General features: G+C 44.9%; 1 protein-coding gene across 11 annotated transcripts in view; it reads right to left on the bottom strand.

Moving 5' to 3' along the window:
- The window catches only part of FoxP (forkhead box transcription factor P), a 317599-nt gene that overhangs the window by 49383 nt on the left and 252744 nt on the right, over nucleotides 1-15472 (bottom strand). For 2 of the 11 annotated variants that reach the window (XM_022804241.2, XM_022804246.2), the window contains exon 1: nucleotides 15306-15440. The exons of 3 other annotated variants lie outside the window; for them this stretch is intronic. In XM_022804241.2, the coding sequence (XP_022659976.1) occupies nucleotides 15306-15356 (51 nt within the window). In that variant the 5' untranslated portion in view covers nucleotides 15357-15440. 6 more of the 11 variants (XM_086986473.1, XM_086986478.1, XM_086986471.1 and 3 more) reach the window with 6 other exon arrangements.

Genomic DNA, 15472 nt, shown 5'->3' with positions numbered 1-15472 from the left:
AGTAGCTACTCAGTCTGTCTAGTGTTAATATGTTTTCATATAGAACCGCATGCTCTAGTATGTATACGGTGGGCCCCCTCATTTTTACCTTGTACAAACATATTGCCCTCGAATCGTCTTCTGTCCTGCTTTTTGGGAGTGAGGTCAAAAGTAGCACGAGGCATCAGCTAGCCTCATTTTCAAGATATTGCTTGTGATATCCAGGTCAGCGCAAAGAGACGAATTTTCATGTGGAAAAGGGTGTTTATCACTCAGCGAGCTCGTTGTCCCTCACTTTTTTTGCCCCTGCCCCTTGCTCACTGGACAGATATTCATTGTGTCTCACTTCCTCCTTGTTTCGTTATGTGTATTTGCCTTTCTCTGTCTTTCTCTTTCTGCCCTGTTCGATTTTGCACTCGGCGTGTTTCTGCCTCGATGATGGAGGATAGCTTTGAACACCGACCGGCACTTACTGTGAGAAGGGTCATTTTGCTGCGGCTGAGTCCGATTACTTCTGCTGCTGCTGCTGCTGCTGCTGTTACTGATTTTGCGCGGACTTTTCCTTCTTTGCCAAATCGCTCTGCTGCTTCGGTGATCGCCTAAGAACGTACTTCTTTGGTATCGATATTTTTGTTTCTTCTTGGCTTTCCGATAGGTTGACTAGATGACACGGTAGTAAGAGCCGTCGTGCGGGGACAAGGACACTAAACACAGTAGTTGAATTTCACGGCTCAATCTTCTGCAGATTGCAACGATTGTGACTGTTACTGCTTATGACTAGAACGCACTGATGATAATTATCGTGATGACGACGACGGTTTTGCCATACTCAGATGTTTTCGCCTGAATGATGATAGACTTCTGACCGTTGAGGACGATTTTTCGTTGGCGTAGGTTTGCGCACCTGTAGCAACGTCGGTTGAAAAATAGCAATTGTTGTAGGCTGCCCCTGCAGAAGTGCTCGTTAATTAAACATCGTTGCAGCTACTCATTCTCGGATTTTATTACAACATTTATCTTGTAACGGTTTGCTGGTTTTTCTCGTTCGCTTTTCTTTTCTCTCTTCGTCGTTATCACACTCGCGGCTAAGAAATCTCGGACGGAAATAAAACAACATACACAAGCACTGAAGCACGCAGTATTTCGAACGCACCTATTAATTTGATATATTTCTAATAGGATGACTGCTGTTATGCACCACGTATGATTTCTTTTTAGGATAATAACTATATCACAGACGGGATTAATTGAACTATAGGTGCGTGATAGAATCGCAATGGTACACACACCCTTTTGATTCTAAAGGGCCACTAACACTTGTACACAATGCACGAACTCTACATATGACGATCGAACAGCCGATCCCTCGTTTACACTTTGCGTTTTTCTACCTGTTTACGGACGACACAAGCTTGCGTCATCGAAGAATCCACAGATGCTGGCTGCTTGATTCTGTCCGGAGGCCATTTCGTGGGCCATTACCTTAGTCCGGCGGAAAGTTTGCGCAGGTTGATCATGAAACTACCCTTTTTCAGCTTCTTATATTACCCTATTTCTGATTTCCACGGCTCGACTAAGCAGTCACCGGAGTACACCGGTACCTAACTTGCTGCTGTCGTCAGGTAGACGCAGTTTGAGTATCGCTTTGGCCGGTTGGATTGTCCCGTCTGTCACAGCTGATTCCACAGGGGGCAACACAAGCGTTGCCGCACAACGACTGGCAGCAGGGTTCGTAGATGACGAGAAAGCGGTTAAAACTTCTGGAGAATTGTTATGGCTGCAGTAGCAGTGACGATGATGATAATAGCAGTAATAGTATAGTAGTTGATGGCACTCGAAAAAGCACAACATATTTCGTGCGCATACAGCTCCTTTTGTGTGCCGTGTCTCTCCCCCTCTCTGGTTGTTTTTCTATTTTTTGCTGTATCAGTTGAACAGATCTCCGCTCGTACGTCTCGTCTCTGGTTGCTGAAGCACCCTTTATTAGAACTAATCGCACTAGAGATGAGAGATTCGGGGGTAGTAAGAATGAGAAGGAAAGGAACTACAAAAATTTCGTTCAAGACACCAGTCAGCAGTAGTTGGAGGTTCTTTCCCTGCTTCTCTGTGTCGTTGCGCTTATCACAACACTTAGCACTATTGCTTTGGCCATTGGACTGACGCGGACAAGTTTAACGTGGTCGACGGGACCGTTAGCACTGTCACAGTGATCGTCGTGCTCAGAATAATCCTCATCATCAACATTATCATTAGTCCATCGAGGCTCGTTGCGCGATTGCCTCCCTCTCTCTCTATCTCTCTCTCTCTCTCTCACTCTCTCTCTCTCTCTCTCTCTTAAATACCCCCGTGGCACATGTGTTTTGGTGCTTGTATATGAGGTTTGGTTCTGAGTGCGCGAACGAATAGGCCAGTAACAGGCGAGCACTCGGTGTTTAGCACTGAACGCACGTTCAAACCGACGGAAAGTTTTGCCTCTGATACCGATGTCCTGTGTTCACTCCAACTCACTCTCAAAACTCTATATCAACACGTTGAACTCGGACATCGACGATTTGTCTACGATCGGCACTGATGTTAATACTGTTAGGTTATGATGTCTCATGCCCGCGCCCTTCTGTCCTGCTCGTTTCCTCTTTTTTTAGTATCCTATATCTCCTATTAAAGCTTCCGTACTGCGCGCGGCTGGAGCACACCGCTGATCCAATCGCCTCGAACACGGAAAGACAGTTGTACGCTATGCGCGGAGCGCGCAATAGAGCTATAGAAGTGTATAGCAGAGGATAAGCTATCGTAGCTAAGCTTGTTGGTAGGCTGGCGGGTTGCGCGTTGGCGCTCGTGCCAGTCGCCGTCGTCGTTATGGGACAGGCACAGCTCGACTGACTGACTAGTCGGTCGGCCCTACTGTTGCTGCTGCAGGCAACGGCGCAAGCAGCGGCCGTCATAGGGAGGCAAAGCGATCAGCAGGAGCGACAAGCAGAACGAAAAAGTGTGTATGTGTTGTTCCAGAGAGCGAATGTTTGTGTGGAGAGGGTAGCGCCGGCAGCAGTCGCGGCAATGGCCATAGAGGTCTGTGTTCTCCTGTTTGATGTATACGCGCTGTGCTACGTGGATGTGTGAGTGAGTCGAAGTTGAGTCTCTTGACGATTAAGAGCATGTGTGCAGGCTGGGTGACTCTCAGCTGGGTGACGGCTTACCTCTGATGTAAGCGTTGCGTCTCTTGTTTTTTTCTGTCTGTTTGTGCGTATCTCCTTGAGTATAGGTTGAAGCCCTTGCTAGGTATACGTTGCTAGTATTGGCAGTAGCAGCAGCGGTGTTGGTGATGGCGGTATTTGGGGGAGACGCGCGAGCCAGCGCGTCTCTACTGGCTGCGTCCTGCTCGTGTCTCCCATATCTCATCTCCGCTACCCCACCACCTCCTCTGTTTGCCATCGGCTACCGCCACCGGTTCCCGTCAACATAGTCGCCGTCGTCGTCGTCGTCGTCGTCGTCGTCGTCGTCGTCGTCGTCTGTTGAGTGCGGCAAGCAGCCTGTGCTACTGCTGCTGCTTTCGTTTGGCCGACCAGTCGTTTGCCACTCGCTTGCTTGCTCGCCAGCCCGCCACTGCCACCGGCGGCTGTCGGAGAAGGAGGCGAGGGGAACGAACGAACGAGCGAAACAGAGAAGATGGCTCGTGGAGCGAACGATCGGCATAGCCCGCGCCGCCAACGGGCTTTGAAAGACACCACCGGCCGGCCAGTGGTGTTTACAGTAAACAACAAACTGCCGTGATGGCGATGGCGGCAGTGGCTGAAGCGTCAGCAATAGCAGCAGTTTTACCGGCGCCGGTCCCGTAGGACTGAGCATTGGCGAAGCAATAGAAAGGCGGCGGCGGCAGCAGTACGGATGATCGGGACAGAATGGAATAAACGAAACGAGATGGGACGGAACGGCCAGAGTAATAGCAGGGCAGAATCTGCGACAAATAACTTAGATGCTGACAGCGAGAACAGGGGAAACAGTGGCGCTAATACGGGGCAATGCAGTGAGCGTGCTGTCGACGCGTCAACAACAGCAGCAGCGGAACTAAGGCTCGTCCAGATACTACCATTATGGTTAGAGTTATTGTTGTTGTTGTTGTTGTTGCTGCCACTGCCGTTATCGAAACAATTGAGTAGCGTCGCTTCAAGTGTCCTTTTTGTCGCGGGTACTGTTGCCCCAGTTGATGCTCATGATGACTGGGGCTGCGGCTACGACGATGGCAGCGATACCGATGTCGCTGTTACTGTGGTTCCCGCTATCGCTGCTGTCGCTAATGGTTCGATGTCGTCGGCGACGTTCCCGATGTCTTTCAACTGACAAATGAAGCTAGCGGTAAAGAACTAGAGAAAACGAAAAGACAAAAGGGGAAACAGATAGGTGACGACTGAACGAGGAACAGAGCATCGCAACAGCGGCATCAGCGGCAATAACAGCAGCTTTAATTATTTAATATCTCGTGTTGCTATCGCGGTTGCTACCTGAAGGCTCGTAGTTTCCACGAGGCATTGACACTTAACAATCGCCGCAGGATATACTTCTAACCACATATAATTTTATTTCTACATGTTTATATATACACCAACTAACAGCAGCAAAAACAGTATCAGCTCGACTGTGCATATATACACCGTTACTGGCCAAATAAGCTGCCCCTTCACCAGGGCAGCACGGAGAATTGTTGTGCGAGAGCTTGTTAGCATCTACAGGCCGACTGATGGCAATGTAAACGACGAGGCGAAAGATAACTATGCCGAATATCATCTCAGTATGTCAACCCCATTAATACGATTATATCTACACGAAGTTTTTGCCGGCGTTACCCTATAATCGCTTACTTCCGTCGTAAGGGCTGGAATATTAGTAGTATGTAGGAGGATCATGCTGACTCACTCAGCTTTTATATAATTCTAACGGCAAAGGCATTTGAAAAAGCGCGTGACTGCTCCCAGAGGTCACTGGAAGAGGCCTCAAACGACAGGAAATCACAGGGGGCTTCAGGGAAAAAGATAACACAGGTTAGTCTAGGTCTGAATAACGATCGAATGGCGACAAATCGTTTGAGTGCGTCGATTTGAGTTTGAAAGTGTCTATTGAACGGTGAACCGGGTACGGACGGGACTGTTAAATATTGCAATAACATTCGGGATTATTCTAAAATTATAGTAGAAAACTTTTGAATAGTTACGTGTGTCCAGCAAAAGAGTGCCTGACTTTATGCTGACAGGGTAGAGATTTGGTTGACATATGGGTCTAACGGCCAGTTAAGGTGACGGGGGATGGTCTAGCGGGTACGGACAATATGGATAGTTTCTACCAAGCCAGTCCAACAAAGAGCTAAGCATGGATTGGGTATCTGCAGATGCATACACACCTCTGTATGCACGCGCGAGTTTGGATGATATAATTAACTAACAATAAAATGATACAGTAAAGATGACTGTAGTGGTATCGTTAAAAGCAGTTGCAAAGCGATGGCCATACCTACCAGGTTCTTAGGGCTAGCTCTACTCGTTACGCCAAACGAACGACACCAACCGGCATCTGCCCCATCCACCCTTCTAGGTTAAACTTTCGACTGTCGTCCATCCAACGACTCCCCTTTTACCTTATTTAACAGCTAAAAAATTGTTATGTCCTTTGTTACTATTGCTGTTAAATTAATCTGCTTTATAGCACGCACAGGCAAACCTGCACGACAGCATGAAAACCGGCAACGATCGCGAGAACAGGGGCGGGTGTCTAGTCGTCAATAGTGAACTGAGCAGCACAGGGCAGCTTGTTTGGAGAGAAGATAGGACGAAAAAATAGGCCACGCCAAGGAACGGTAGTCGAAACTACACAAAAAAGCAAAAAGAAAATGGCGTGTCCAACAGAGAATACTTATCCGACAAGTACTACAACTACGACTAAGAATTAGCTGAAAGACAACCACTTGGTTTAAGACGTAGCAATTCGAACTGAATACCCAGCAATACCGGAAATACATTTATGATGGTTCTTATTCTAATATTACTTTGTTTTAAAAGAGGGTAAGCCGTATTTTGTCATTTACTGCTGGTCGCATGGTAAGTACCATGTTTAGAGGAGAGAGTAAAGACAAACGTGAAGAGAAGCCTGGAGGCTAATTGGAGGTTGTCCGGCCATCGTAGCGTTATCATCACTGTTGTCATTGTCATCTGGTGCACCTTATCCTATCTTGAATGGCAAGTGCAGTGGTCGCTGCCTTCACTCGGCCTTTTTCGCTTGCGCACGGATATCGGCGACTCGCAGCATTTTGAGTAAACGAGTCAAGATCCATGCCTAACTATGCGCTAAGCACTGTGATACACAGAGCAGCAATCGGGAAAAGTCGAAAATAACAACTGCGACTTCAATCATAATAGCAACAATAAGAACAACTAAGACAGAAGATATATATCTACATGCATAACAAACCAACACTGCCAGAACGAGAGGTTGGTAGGGGTATTACGCTCCTCATGCCGCCTCTCTTCGAACCGTGTGTGGCACCAATGACGGTAGGCTGCTCATGATGTGAGATCTCTCCCCTACAATCCAACTTTTCCGAACATAAAAGTAGAGGGGGAAGGAGATAGATGGGTACGAGATGAGACGAGGCGTAGTGTTTTGGGGAGTGGAAAACTCCTAGGCCGAAGTTGAGGATGGGGCAGTATTGTGAGCTATGGAAAAGCCAATGCCCCCTCCGCATTGATAAGAACAGGTGGGGGTGACAGACGCGGACGAGGATAGAGGGAGCAACTTAGAGGAACAAGAGGTATTCCGTGCATGCGCTGTATTGGGCCGGTCGGCCAAACACGCGGATGCTGGGTCGGTGCAGCCCAGTGCGAGGTCATCGAGCGACCTTGAGCGTGATACTGAGCCTTGCTACCCTCCTTCTCAAGGCCCGCGAGGGAACTCGCAGTTGTTGCTATTGCCTTGGCAACCTTAGTCCTCGTAATAGCAGCAGCGGCAGCACTCGGTGCAATATACCGCCTAAGAGGTAGCGCCAAACGAAAAATAAAGCGGGAGAAATATGCGTGCTTATGTATGTGTACTCTGGCGATCGACTTAGGTGGCGGCCGAGTTGAGGAACTGAAGGGGATCTATGTTGAGTGAGAAATAATCATTGTGGAGGCGGTAGCATTTGAAGAGATTTTAGGAACGCAGCTGGGGCTGACGAACAGCCACTAACGGGTGAGGGTTCAAGTTTTGTTTATTAAACAACCCTCCCACGCACCTGTACGAGTTCCGCGTCCTTCCCGACCCGTGACCACTGGTGCCGGGCTTCCGACTCTCATGCGCCCATCCGATGGATCCGTACCCATGTATGACCAAATGGATCACTTACCTACATGGAGCGATTCCCTTTTCTCGAATTGCTTTACAGAGTTAGCGACACGAACCTGCGTACATACAACATTGATAACAACAGCCCAGTGATTGCCCCTGGCTGCTTACAAACCTTCACAGAATGAACGCAATTTTGTCAACTTAAAGGACCTCAGGTTCATGTCCGTGTACAGCAACAACTGGAACTGAAGGTACTAACATGTTCAGTGTTATTAACGCAATGCAACAGTACTACTGTTACCATTACTTAACGTTGCAACAAGTTATATTAAAAAGTTTACTGTCTGTGTTCACGCCAGTGTCGCGTTGTCGTTGGTTCAGGGCCAGAACTACAAGCAAGCCTTATACCCCCAGAGGATCCTACCCGTTGCACTTAGCCAAGCCAGAGAAGGAGAAATGATGAGTCCAATAGAAAACTATCAGCAAAAAAAAGGATAAAGTAAATGAATTCGTCGTGGACGAGCGGGCGGCTGGGCGTTCAGAAGTTGAAAAGGACTCCCCACGAGAAGGATTTACTGTCTTAAATACTTAACCGACGAATCCTAGTATAAATGTAAATACACGGGCCTTGGATCTCTCTTCTAACTGACCCCTAATCCACCCCTCACACCTGCCTTCTTTTCTGCTACACTGTCTTCTTTTGTCAGTATTGTCGACCTCATCTAGTTACCAATGTTAACGACGACACACTAGCTATATTTCGTGGGTCTCAAAATTTAATGGGGTTTCAATAGCTAGCTAGCTATGAGACAGAAATTAAGGACATCGCTCGCAGATCGGCCTTATCATTTCTGCCGTGGGCGCCGCCGTCTTCACCATCACATGCATAGGCCGCTTGGTTCGGATCGACATTAAACGTCAAAACAGGACAAAATGTCAACATCAGCCAGTTGAGACTCAGTAAGAAGCAAGTGCGTAGACGCTGACTAGGCAAACGGCAGGGCCACTAGGAGGCCATCAACAGGGCATGGGATAACTTGCTTTGCTTAGAGTGCATGGATATTGTCAAATTTTAGCAGTGTCGGCTCCCTAGCCTTTACAATCGGGCAGACAATGCCCTAAGTTGCTAACTTGTGGGGAATAACAAGCCAGGAGAATACGAGGCCGGCAGACCTTCGCCAACTTGTTCTAGTTTCGTCCGACAACTGCCACAAGCGGTTCTAGGAGACATAGCATGGCGGAATGGGAAGCCCGAACAGCTTACGAGATCATAATAAACAATGCAACGTAAACAAACGAGGCTAATTGCCCTCGCACGCTAAGGACAATGATCTAACGTATGAAAAACAACGGCAGAGCCTAGAGCTTTTATCTAGGTAAACAAAAGGTCAATACTTTGTTTCTTCTAAATTCGGCAAGCGTTTAATTTAATTCTGTGTACAATTAGCGCTACCTAGAAACATGGAATCGGATCTGTAAGAAAAAAAGAATAACTACACTCAGGAAGTGTTAATCAATTTATTCAAAATGCCGTTTGTCTCACATTCCTCGTAGACTGATATTACTAATGTATTCAATAATTATTAACATAAGCCTTTCTTTTTAATTAGAGAGTGTCCCAATACACATAAATATATACTTCTAGTCAACCGAGGTCTTTTGCCTCTGCCTGATCTTAGCACAATAACAAATCGCAGGAATCACCTTTTCAACAGTTACATAGCTGTAACTATGTTGTATAGGTCTCTCTCCCTCTGGAAAAAATGTCTCCTTTTGCCGTCAACTTTTGCAAGGCCACGATTCAATGCACGGTACACTACCAAATGCGGCAATGTAATCGTTCGCTGTTTATTACGGCCTGGTGCTAAGAGCAATTTGAGAGTGTCGTGGCAGGGCAGTGTGCTCACCCTATGTTGCCCCTCTTATGCATGCAGGGACTCAAGAGTCCTGCTCGCTTTTCGCTCTGTTCCGATAACGACAAACGTACTGTACCGTCGTTTTTTGTCGGGCCGAATTGGACGAGGGCAAAAAAGCATGATGAAGGCGGGGGGTGGGTGGGTGGGGGGTGGGGGGGGTGAGTGGCACAAACTCGAAAGGCGAACTGTAACTTTTGTGCCAACTCTGGGTTCAAATGAACAGGAGGTGCTGGCTGACGTATTCGCTGCTTTCCTGCATCTCAAAACTTCGAAAAGGCTTGCACAGCGACGCATTTGTCTCGCCTGAAGCCGCTGAGGACCAGCGAGCTTCTACGCGTTGAAAGAAGGTTGATTCCGAATAAGTGGACGGACGATCAAACTGACTGAGTTTGCTGTAGCGTTTCATTGTTGGCTAAATGGTACCAGCTATAGCTATAACGGAACAGGCTCAGAACCAACAGCGGCGGTAAGATAGCAAAGCAATGTTGTTCATTATTGGAAATTGCAAACTTGAGCCCCGTCCGCGTTCTTGTACAGCCGCGACAGCCGGAGCCGCAGACTTGACTCATGCCACCGAAGTGTTCTTGGACGCGGTCTCTAACAGCGTTTTATTCGGGTTCTTGATTAGCATCATTGTCCGTAGAATTTTTTAAAGTTAGCACAGTCTCGAAGAGGAAGCGAAGAGACGCAGTAAATAACATGGCCTGTCTTAGTAAACGGGAAAGAGAGCATGTAAAAAAGAGACAAACACAAAAAACGTGAAGCGGAACTATTTCCACGTTCACTTCATGGCAGACGCAGTCACTCGTTAAAAAGTAATACATCCTTTTTGCTGTAGCCTGGAAACGCACTTTCACACCGGTGTTGTCGGCTCCTGACGTGAACTTTATTTATACGATAATGTTATTGGCTACAAGTTGCAATTTTCATTTTTGTTTGCTCATTAAGCAATTTGGGCGAGTTTTTACCTAGAGACCGAGCTTCGCATACTCTCTTTATCGTGCCGCAGATAAGCTGCTACGCTAACGAATCTGCATCGAACGGAACGACGCATTTGGCCTTTACGAAGGCGATCGTAGTTTCTCGCTGAATTATCTAAAAGAGGAGGCTAAGAATTGTCACCATATAGAGAAACACGTGAATCCTTATTGGTCATAAATGCAGCACTACTATCTCAAGAAAATGTCAAAAATTTAGCTCGGTACCAATCAGACGTAACCCAATATCCCAAATTTCAGTAACCACCCACTGAATTGAATGTAACCATTTTCATTTTCACTTCTTAAAACAGCGTTTGTTGCAGAAATAAACTTTGGCCCTGTTTTGGTTGAGACGTAAACACACTTTTCCGCACGCGTTTATTCATAGTAGTATCTGAGCCTATGTAGCACCACGGCAAAGACATGTTTTTGTTAGGCCAGGCTTACCTCTCCAGGCAAGAGACGAAAAAATTATCAGGGTCATATGCACGATCTATTAATTTCGAAGTAATGGTAAAAATGGCTTATTTTCCCATTTGGATTTTGCCTGCAAAACAATGCTCAAAGACGACGCTTTTGTCTCATCGTCGGACCTGTATCCATACATTTCGCCACCTGCAATGACGTGTTGAAACAAATCTGGCCCCCTCTTTTAGTGCGTTAAGGTTTTTTTTTTTTGAAATTGTTGTTAACGCGTCATATTTGCTCGAAATCAATGTCTTCCTGCTCAGGTCGGTCCTTGCCTGGCCCTTCTTGCCTCCAAGAACAGTTCAGCTGTTTGGCATGACTTACATAAGACTTCTAATTTTTTTCTGCGAAGTAACTTGATCTGAGGCCGATTCAGCGGCATCTCTATAGTAGCAGATCTCCAGTAACACAAGTAAACTTGTGTGGGGAAACCGTCAATTTACGATTGACACCAACGGACTTGTGGATCCGGCATTAACTCGTAGCCCGCTCACCAAAACTCTTCCGCTTTCCACTTGTGAGCACCTGATTTCATCTTTAACGTAGAACACCATGGTGCAATCTGTTTGGCACTCTATCTTCGTCGTAAGTCACTAGTCATGCAAGGGATCGGCCGTTGGCCGACAAATGTCGTCATTTTATCGGTACATTTTTTAATCAACAAGTGGTTTGTTTGTAGGGTTTAAGAACATAAAGTTATTAGATAAGAGTGATAACAACAGAATTGGCAAAAGCAACAGCTAAGCGAAGAGAAACTTCTATGAGCTAGCATAGCGAGCTCGAGATCGTTTACAAATATCTGCTCTATGCCTGGCTAGATAACTGCAGTGCTTGATTTAACACTTCGAAGCACTATGGTAAGTAATACCTAATATTAAATAACGTTATGGAGCCTAAAAGGGTTAAAGCAATAAAAACTAGGCCAGACAAAGCAGCTCTTGCATCGTTTTTGATAGTAAATTTAATTGGTGCTCCGTGTTCCTATTCTAATAATGCAGTGTTTGCTGACCGAAAAGTGGCCGGATGCGCTACGGCGGATAGCCAAACATGGGCATAAAATACAAAATACTTTAGTTTGTTAGGTAATCTATGCAGACAACAAATATTGTGAATTACACGTTATACACACTTAGAATGTAGAACTCTATTATACGTATGTATAAACGGTGCGACCACAGATTCTGTTCGCTGCGCAGTAACGATCTATCCGTAGTTAATATCATTCCTGTCCTTTGTTATTGCATGCCTAAAATAGGCCCAACCGTGGTTCGGAACTGCTGAACCCCACCCGTCTAATAGTGTGGAGCTTATCTCCGTTAATCCACGAGTTATTTCCTTTTATAAACACACAGATTTTCCTTTGGTAGCCGATTTTTATTTTTTCTTTGTTGTCTTTGACTGTGAGAAGACGCACCTAATTGAATCTGATATTCCTACTGCGCCCTAAATATAGAATTTGGCTTCTCTATATTTCGAGTCTTACGTCCGCCGTTATCGCCGTTAGGCATAGTTCCATCAGACAACGAAACGAAGTGTGCCTATGGCCTGCTTCGAATATAATCCACGACGTGTGCCTAAGATTAGCACGGAAATACGTTACCCACTAAGCTACCACAGGGAAATGTTTTAACGCTACTAGAATACTACATATTCCACACGCGGTGAAATATGGCGTCCACATTTCGTAATTATTAATATAACTTAGGAACGCAATTTTACTTATTCTTGACCCCCCCCCCCCTCGGCTTTTATAGCTAATAAAGTTCCATTTATACCAGATATGTGCTAAGAGTTACGGTATGACTCAGGAGTACATTTTAGGATTGTTATATACCTATAAGACGGGCAAAAATGGCGCAAAACATTTGGGCAACATCAACAAATTAACTTGTCTATCACTAACTTGATTATTCTAAAGGTTATTTTAGTATCCATTGTACTAAGTGTGTTATCAATACTTTTCTGGGATATTCAGTGGCATTTATCAGTTAGAATCTGTTAGCAATAGCTTCGAAGAGAGTCTAGGCATGCAGTAGTTATGAGACAAAACAAACTTACCCAGGTTACACATTATAACAGCATTACCAATTTACATTTCCGATGTATAAGCTTCTAGGTCAGTAATTTTAAATCTACCCATTCTAAGCTCCTGGCTTACTGCGGCTATTGAAAGGGATTCGCGAGCTCATAGGTGCGCTTGACGGTCGGCTTCAGTCGTCGTACTTCACGCCTGCCAATTCATGTTTCCTACACCGGAATAAAACGAGTTGGACAATTTATTTGTTCGGTATTCTTCCGCAGAGCGTTAGCTGATATAACCACCCAGCTACATATACAGGTGTGAGAATTAACGCGGTCTTTTTTCCCCATCAGACATTCATCAAACTAACTGGGTCGTCTTTACTGCCGGCATTCGCAGTCTCTACGGCCCATCGAAGATTATCTAATCTTTTCGCCTGATTTTTTTTATGTAGTCGTCCGGTAAGCCATACACATGAACATTTCAGCTAAATGATTTCTATCTTATTAATACGTCAAAAGATTTAGTTTGAATAAAACTGGGCTATTCGAAATTGTTTACTTCGAGCGCCAAACAAATATGGCGACATTTTGGTGACAGGGTGACATATGTTTACTGTAGTAAGGGTCACATAGAGCCTGATGGAAAAATAGATACGTCCAATAGAAAATAAATAGACAATGTCGTATACATTGGATGCATTGAGAGATTCGTCTTTGTTTCATGTTTTCATTCGATAAACTTTATTTCGCATTGCAAGAGTCGCTATTTTGACGATAGAAAAAAAAGGGCCGTTTCTAAAGATTATTCAAAGTAAGTTGGTAGTTAGCGTGCAGTCTTTGAATTCACTGCGCGCGAAACATTAGGCCGAGCGCCATTATTTAATAGCCAGGGAATCCGTTTGTCTTTTTAGCTGATTCGATAAAAGTACTTTATACGTTTTTGCATTGATATTCTATCTGTGTCAAGTCTGTCAACTGATCGTGCAAAAGAACTATCTCTTAAAGCGTCTCTTGTCTATTTCTAGAGTGACGTGGTTGACAGTACTCTGAAACGAATCTGTGTGACGTTTCACTAAGCCTGGCGTTGAACGATAAACGTGAATCCAACTGATTACTTAGCCATTATTTGGATAGTATAGAAAGCGAGCGTTTGTCGCTCTTGAACTTACGCCGAGCACCCTGGCCGCGTTGTTCATCTGACTGCATGTATCGAAATGCTGATTTGCACAAGGAAAATTCTCCTTTGTATACGTGGGAGGCCAACACATAGATAACAGGACATGAGGGAGAGTTGACTCGAGATTCGCCGAAGCCTTTCAAGGTGGCGCCACCAGTCAGGTGAGCCTTCGAATCTTTTGCAGCGGACTGAACTCTACAGAAGCTCGTCACAATTTTCAGAGCTCGGCACTATACGGCTTTTGGCCGTAAATAGTGAAAAGATTGAAGCGTCTTTAAATGAAAAACGCTTAAGTATACTACATTTTATCAAGATACATAGAATAAAATATACTATTAGCCATATTTGGGAATTAAAAAAAACATCGGTGACAAATTTTCTAATTCGTTACTTTTTCGCTATACGGGAGGCAGCACATCTTTGATTGAAGATTGCTTAGAACCTCAAGGCACACCGTAAATATGCCATCCAGCTCCCATAAACATAACTAGTCAACTTCTGGGTGAAGAAGGTACGCGAGGCTTCCTCGAGCAATTATGTATAACCCTTAACGCTTACAACGGATGCGTTGGCTAACTTAAACCACATAGACGAATCATTCAGCTTTAACGTAAGTGGCCGTCGCTAGCAAATATTGGCAGAATGGTGCCATTCAAGACCAACATAAACAACGGCTGAGTACGCGGGTATTGACTGCTCTGTTGTTGTACGCCATATACGTACGTATATTGTCAGTAATGTATCACCATCTACTCGAAGACGGGCCAAGTTCTAAAACTGTGCTCAGGCAACGATGCTTCTTGGCAAAGCAACGGTAGTGTAGTTAATTTAAATATATCGATATTATAGGACTGTAGTAAATGTATTTCTTTTGAAAGAAAATAACGTTTACTGTCGTTGTTGCCTTATTTCAAGTATCGATTGCTTGTTCGAAAGGTAAAGCTGCTGGCCTTATTCGTATTTTTTTTTTTCTAATTATTCAAGGTCGCAATAGATCCTGTCCTAACGTTTGTGTTTCGTATTTGAATCGTGAATATAATTTAAAACTATGTTCGCTTTGGAGCACCATTTTTCTAAAAGGCATTTGTAACATTCAACAAGACTTGTTTATCAGGAATGCCTATTCAGGGAAAAGGAAGGGCACCTCGTATTGGTTTAGACATTAAATAAGTTGCTTGGCAATCCTCGATACAATTTTTGTCCAACTGTGGGAGATATTACTGTCTGATAAACTGTTTGCAAACACGCACTTAGTATTTTTTTTTCTTTAGCTCCCTCAACAGGTAGTTAACCAGTTTGTTCTCTTATTTTATAATAATAATACCTATTCTAAATGCCACTACCGTTGGAAGTAATCACCCAGACAAGTTTACTGGTCGGCAACCTTAGTCGTTCAAATTGTTCATCTGCATTTCAGATCACGGACTGCATTTATTCTGCAAAGATTAAACTTACGTTATCGACCAGGAGTTTGGTCTGATCAGCGTTAGGCCACAGAAGAACCATGGGAGTCCTCGCAGACTGAACTGGAGTTGATCCAGCTCCACAACAAGGCACCACTTGAAGGGAACGTGCACCGGTGTCGCACGAATCGAACGATTTTTACGCTTCTAGATTTTTAG

Source organism: Varroa destructor, unplaced genomic scaffold (genome assembly GCF_002443255.2).
Source record: "Varroa destructor unplaced genomic scaffold, Vdes_3.0 BEIS01000004.1, whole genome shotgun sequence".
In the NCBI taxonomy this organism is placed as follows: domain Eukaryota; kingdom Metazoa; phylum Arthropoda; class Arachnida; order Mesostigmata; family Varroidae; genus Varroa; species Varroa destructor.
This window is presented reverse-complemented; position numbering and strand designations above follow the sequence as displayed.